Below are 6,702 nucleotides of genomic sequence, written 5' to 3' on the forward strand. Positions count from 1 at the left end.
ATTTTCATTTTATTTTCATCTCTCATAGTCGACACATTTGTTACTCAAAAATCTCATATACGCTTTGGTAACCCTTTGTTCCTGTGGAATACAATCCTGGACTTATCCTTGATACAACTTGACACTTCTACACATGGAAGCACATTCGACCACGAGTCAATTTTCATGTGTGAAGATATGTGTGTAAATATTTGTGGAGATATGTGTGAATTCATGTGTGGAGATATGTAAAGACACTGTGCGGGAGGAGAAAAAAAGGCATTGGTAGAGTAATAAAGCAATCTATAGGTTTTATATGTTTTATCTTTTTGTTTCTTTTGTTTTTAATTTCTTTGTTTGGATGTCTGATTCAACATTTTTTCAAAGATTAAAAGAGTTATTGTCGTTAAATATTTTTGTTGCTTTTATTTGGTGTGTTTCTTGCCAAGTACTCTGGCACTTGGTGGCACCAACTAAAGTCATTACAAATGAAAAGGTTATGAAAAACAATTTGCTCAACTTCAAAGATCTAGAGAATTTGAAGCTTGCAGAGGGTTTGGCTAAAATATGTTTTGAGATGCATTTGTAGATGTCACAAACTTTTGTAAACTAGATTAGTAATTCAAGGAGGCATTTGTACATGCTAACTTTCTTATCTAGGCCTTAAAATCCTTGCGAGATTTGATTACACTCGCAATTTTATTGGAAGTGATATTATAGAGTAATTTGAGTGTTCAGCTACATGCATCTGTTTGTATATTAGTATTATAGTATTCTAATGGATGTGGTTAAGATACCTATGTTAAAATTAGTATGAAATGTTAATATTAGAAGAATGGTTAGCAAAATGTATTTGTTGGATAATTAGGTTAAAGAAAAAAATTAATTGAGAAACAATAATTTAAGTATCAAATTAAAATTAATTAACATATGATTAGTGTAATTGTAAAATATGAAAAAAAAATTATAAATATTATTATTAAAAATATAATATTATATTATTATTTTTGATAAAATCAAATAGCTAATCTAATGTGGAGATATGGCTAGGGAGGTTTTAGACTTATGAAAAATATGCACTTTTCATCAAAATTTAAAGATAAATTTGATGAGTCCAATACTAATGCTATGATATAACCACCATCTACAGACGATCCAAAGAGGAAACAGTATTCTTATTTTTTTTATAAAAAAAAAAAACAGTATTTTTTATACGGAACGAACTAAGCAAAAAGAATTTGAACTTCCATGGTCTCTCAAAAAGCATAACTTTGTCACGATCATACGGACAAATCCATGATGCGGTACTGCATCAGAATAGCAAAGCCAACCCAAATCTTATTAACAACAAAAGAAAATCATGACCCCAATATTCAACAAGGGAGATATCCCTACAACTTCTTACTCGGCAAAGCAAGCCAGGAACAAAATATAGGTAAAATGCAGAATTACAGCGCCTAATCACAACTTCAACCACTCCAAGCAAGGACATAGCCCCCAGCAAAACCGTGAAGGATAGTAGTCCTTCAAGTAGACCTCCCTGCTAAAACCAATGATATAGAAACTGAAGGATCTAGCACGGTGAGCCATGGTGACACGTGTAACTGGCACAACAGAGATGGTGTGCCTCTCGCATATGACCCTAGCAGAGGGAGGTACAGGAGCTCTTTCAGCAATAACTTCCGAAGAAAACTGGTTGAGGGAGAAAGAGTCGGCAAAAAAGGCTGGAGTGCATTGGTATGCCTGAGTGTTGCATAATTGGACACCTTTGGCTCTGTGGAAGACCTCATCAGGGACTGATGCTGCTCCACTTGTTGCACTAACTTTTCGGGTTGAAAGTGTCTTCCTGTAACAGCATTTTCTTTTCTCATTCATTGTGCATTATCATACAAAGGGATACATGCATTGGGCACAAAATGTTAAGAAAGAAAATTATAGCATGCGGCTAAATACAGGTGAAGTCTATCACTTTAATGATTGTAGACCATAAATTTCTTCCCTTTTTAAAATCTCCCATCTAATAAACTTGCAGGCAGCGAGAGTTGTTTTAAACATGGAAGTGATCATCCACATCACTCAATATGGTTTGGAGGTGAATGATTTCATCAAGTATAGAAGTGCCTTTCTACAAATCATAGCTGTAACAGAAGATTATATCAAGAAAATGTCAGTCCAGTTAGCCCCTAAATACTCGTGGAGGCAACTTACTTGTGAGCCCCTTTAAGAAAATTATGTATACATTCTGTTCACCTTCGGTTTATCTTTCAGACGCCATTTGAAATTCAGTCCAAAAGTGGATTTCTAATGTGACATCCCTAGGGTAGAAAACTCCTGCTAAGAGATTACATTCTCAAATATCGATGGCTAGCTTAATTTTTATGCGCGTAAAGACAGATGATGAAAGGGTCTGATCATCACCGATCATTGAATACCAATCTCTTTTTTATGCACCCAGACTGCCGATGACAGGTTATATAGACCCTATATGTCTGATCATTGCTGATCATCAAATACAGATTTCATTGTGGAAGGTTATATCTTCAAGCCAGTGCCCATATTAAGGATCATGACATCACATGAAGGGAATATATAGTTTCTTCTCAAAGAATGTGAACCATGACATTACATGAAAAGAATAGATAATTCCCTGCAATCCAGATGCATCGAAATATGCATTATGATCAACTACTCAAATTCAAAGAATTTTTAACCTCATCATTAAGGCATGATGGTGGGTTAGCTTGTCCAGACCGTTAGTATTCTGGCCTTTATTGGTATAAGATATGCAATTATGTATCACAAACTGGCATACATACCATCTAACAATGGCGACATTGTGTGACAGAAGAGAACCATTTCCATGACATTCCTCACACTTAATAAGCCCACGAGATGCACAAGTTGCACAAGGAATCTTTCCCTTACCATTACATCTAGAACATCTGCAAAGACAAAGTTGCTCCGAATTAAAGGACCATGAAATTCACAACACTGCAAGAGTGATAGCTATCCAGTTCCAATATGAGAAGCTACCATCCAGATGCATATGAAGCTCAACAGTCAAAAGTGTTGTTTTCAAATATGCCAATGTAATATTGTAAAGAAGTATAACATATAAGATGTATAAATAACAAACATTGAAGTTTGAATACATGATAACCATGTTAGAGCTTCAAACCAGCTGTGGTTGCATTCACATAGAGATGAATTAGTAGCATACAACTCACATTGTGTCAGCTCCATCTCTATGGGCAATTAAACCTCTTCCATGACAAGCAGAGCATTGGGTCACCTGATTTTCCTTATAAAACCCAGCTTGTTGGGCCGCATTGCATGTCGGACAAGCAAGATCTCCCCGTCCTGCACATCCTGCAAATATCATACAAGGTTGGGTTAGGAAAAAACAATAAAGACTGCTACCATGGGTAATTAAGAGAACAAAGATATACCCTTTTAAAATTTCTTCTGCATTAAATTCTTTCTTAACCCCAAATAAATAGTAGTTTCAATATCCTTACCTGAGCACTTCTCAATGGTTTCTGAATGAGGTATCTTTGCCCGTGATTCCTTATGAGGAATAAATAGGACAGGGAATTCAGATCTTAAATCCAATTCCCAGATTCCAAGTTCAGGTCCACTATCCCTTCCATCAATCTTCCCACCGACATATGGCACTGTTTCTCTTATAGTCTCCCTTTCTTCTATAAAAGTATCTAGAGTTCCTATATAAACATTGCAGTCTTCCACTGCATGAATCCTCCATGTCCGAGCAGGACGACTTCCCCAACAGCAACGATGACCAACATGATCAATGAGTAATTCTCGTATCTCTACTTCATCCAATATTTGTCTACACAAGGATTAAAGAAAAGTTCATAATTTAATGCTAGAATGTTGAACTTGATAAAATTCCATCAGAAAACAGAGACACATAGAAAAAACAACTTCAGCACAAATAAAACCAAAGGCGAACATGTAAAGCAAAAGCTACAGGTAAACGTGACTGTGATTCGTGCTGAACCACGGTCACTCTTTTGACAGAAAGAACCAAATTATAATTGTGGAAGGCAGGATTTTCTATAATTTTTCTCTGTAGTCTACCCTTTTGCAGCAAGCACCAGCATGCTCTGGGCAGTAGCTGAGCAAAGTTTGTTACAGGGCATCACCTGTGCTAGAGCCTGGTCGTGTGGTTGCTTTCCCTCTCTCCTAGTTTCATCCAACCGAACTCTGATACATACTACTAGCTTACCACCTTGCTGCCCCCAACTTATCGATTTCTATGCCATGCATGATAATACATACACATACATATTATACATGAAAACAAGCGGAAGGAGGAAGTGATGTTCGACTTGCACAAGAACGTTGTTTAGATAAAATTACAAGAGGAAGTAGTCGAAACTTTTCTTCTTTTCCCCCCCATTGGTAAAAAAATTAGCAAAAGTCTTCTATCCATATTATAATTATATGCCTGAAGAAGTATTGACAACATGAAATCCTATAACATAGGCCGACAATACCATAGACAACAAGTAAGATTTGCCTGAAAAAGGCAGGGTGAAATATGGCTGATAAAGAGGGGATGGCCCCAACGCTCATATCATGTAAATGACATCACATCATACCAAACCAGCATTGCAGCAGCAAGATAGACATTTTAAAGATTGACAGACTTAAATTTTTATAGATAAACTTACTTCCGGAACTCATTCGTGATTCCACCATGCTCTACTCCATATCCACCTTGATAAACAATAGCTTGTTCTGCAGATGGGAACCATAATTTAATATCCCCGAAATGTGTACAGAGTAAAAGACTTACGGAAGAGAACAAAAGCTTCGGCGTGTAGAACCAAAGCTTCAAAATCTTAATACACTTCTTTTCCAACGTTTTCTTAGGAACCAAATAAAGACACAAACGAGATACTCCGTAAACATAGAATTGAGAGCAACGGATTGACAAAACACCGATCAAATCCTTAATCCTTGACAGATGAAAACCGTTGTTAATCAACTCAGACCCACTAATTACCATCGAAAACCCAAATATATATAAAAAAGTCAGTTGGGAAAAAAATACGCTTACCATTAGGATCGGGCTCGGGCTCACTAACCAAAGCGCTGTGAAGTGAAGGCGGGTAATGATCGGAAAAGGCAGCGGCCGACCGAATCTCTTCGACGCTGACTTCAGTGCCGGCCAGAGAAGCAGTGGGAATCGCTGAGCCTGTTCTATTTCCCACGTATTGGTACGAGCTCCATTTTCCACTCTCTTTTTCTCCCGCATCACTTCTTTGTTCTTCAAGGTGCAAGTATAAGCATAAAGAAATATCAGAAATAAGCCAACATTGAGTTGGAAATTAAAAGAGAAAAAAGAAAAATAATGGGAAAAGGAATTTGCAGAAGATTACCTGAAAGCAGAGGCTCCTCCATGATTTTGTGCGCGCCTGTCACAGAGAGTGCGATCGCTAAAGAAGTATAAATAGTGCAGATTTCCTTAGCTACTAAGGAAAAGGAGAAAATTGTCAAATTATCTAAAAAAAATTAGTCGATAAAAAGACATCGAATTATTATTTATATCTTTAGAGTCTTCCTCTAATTTTTTTAAAAACTTCAAATTAATTTAAAAATAGATTTATTTATGTCGACCGTCGGAAGATAAACACAGAAAAGAGATATCTGGCATTGTGTTCGATCGTTGTTGACTGGTAGAGGAGTGGTCTACTCCGGCACCAGCTATTCTTCGCTTCAGCAGTATGAAAATTGAAACCAGATAAGCCAGCAGAGCACCGAACGCGTCGGTCGCGTGTTGTTTGTTTTTGAGAGCTGGACCGATTCACGGTAAGTGTTACTTCAAGATCTGATAAATATATATTCAATTTTATAATTAAGTTTACAATTTTTTTTTTCATAAATTTATAATTTAATGTATTATATCAAATTATTTTAATTTATAGATTTATTTTTTATTTTTATAAAATCTCCTTATGAATATAACAATTTGCATTAATCTAGGAGTAACATGTCTAGTTTGATTTGATTATGAAAAAAAATTAAAAATCAATATGGACCGATTTCAATTTTTTAGGTTTCGTTTCGGTCTGATTCGATCTTTCAATTTACCGTTTATAGGTGTGATATTATATAAGTTTAATATTATAATTTTTTCAATGTTAAACTTAATTAATACACTACAACAAAAAATATTTTTTGGGACGAAAATTTTCGTCCTAAAATATATAGATTTCGTTCCACAATATTTTTTGGGACGAAATCCAAGGTCGTCCCAACATCACTGTCCCAGAAGATATATTGGGACGAAAATCACAATTTCATCCCAAAATATATCTTTTGGAACGAATTTGAAATTCACCGTTCGATACCGTTCGAACAATGGATTTTTTTGTCACGGTTAACATTCATTCCAGAATGGCGTTCGAATGCTTCTCATATACCGTTCGAACGTTAACGTTTCTTTTGAACGGTTATCAAGATACGTTCAAACGATCAATAGAATTACGTTCGAACGTTAAAGGAACCGATCGAACGGTATGGGAGATCGAACGGTGCTGATCAACGTTCAAACAATATGGTAATGTCCTGCGTTTGAACTTTTTTTTAGCATCTGGTATCGTTCGAACGGTTTGCTCATTAATGTTTGAACGGTACATTATCGTTTGAACGGCATGCCCATTAATGTTCGAACGTGACATGGTCGTTCGAACG

The 6,702-nt window shown here is 36.1% G+C and overlaps 1 protein-coding gene across 1 annotated transcript; it reads right to left on the reverse strand.

Moving 5' to 3' along the window:
- Window positions 1-1,287: 1,287 nt before the first annotated feature.
- LOC122279458 (protein SSUH2 homolog) lies at window positions 1,288-5,761 on the reverse strand. Its single transcript, XM_043090140.1, has 7 exons — window positions 5,388-5,761; window positions 5,066-5,275; window positions 4,677-4,743; window positions 3,498-3,829; window positions 3,207-3,348; window positions 2,796-2,921; window positions 1,288-1,825 (listed from the first exon to the last, which is right to left on the reverse strand). The coding sequence occupies exons 1-7, from the start codon at window positions 5,407-5,409 to the stop codon at window positions 1,441-1,443; spliced, it is 1,284 nt and encodes a 427-aa protein (XP_042946074.1). The 5' UTR covers window positions 5,410-5,761; the 3' UTR covers window positions 1,288-1,440.
- Window positions 5,762-6,702: the final 941 nt, after the last annotated feature.

Source organism: Carya illinoinensis, chromosome 10, assembly GCF_018687715.1.
Source record: "Carya illinoinensis cultivar Pawnee chromosome 10, C.illinoinensisPawnee_v1, whole genome shotgun sequence".
Classification (NCBI taxonomy): domain Eukaryota; kingdom Viridiplantae; phylum Streptophyta; class Magnoliopsida; order Fagales; family Juglandaceae; genus Carya; species Carya illinoinensis.

What these genes read in the sequence shown, in the direction of transcription:
- LOC122279458 (XM_043090140.1), bottom strand. Translation starts at nt 5,409, where the DNA reads ATGGAGGAGCCTCTGCTTTCAG. An exon ending in GCCCGAGCCCGATCCTAATG is followed by an intron (nt 4,744 to 5,065) that starts GTAAGCGTATTT and finishes TCCCATCTGCAG; the next exon opens with AACAAGCTATTGTTTATCAA. An exon ending in AACCATTGAGAAGTGCTCAG is followed by an intron (nt 3,349 to 3,497) that starts GTAAGGATATTG and finishes TGATATTTGCAG; the next exon opens with GATGTGCAGGACGGGGAGAT.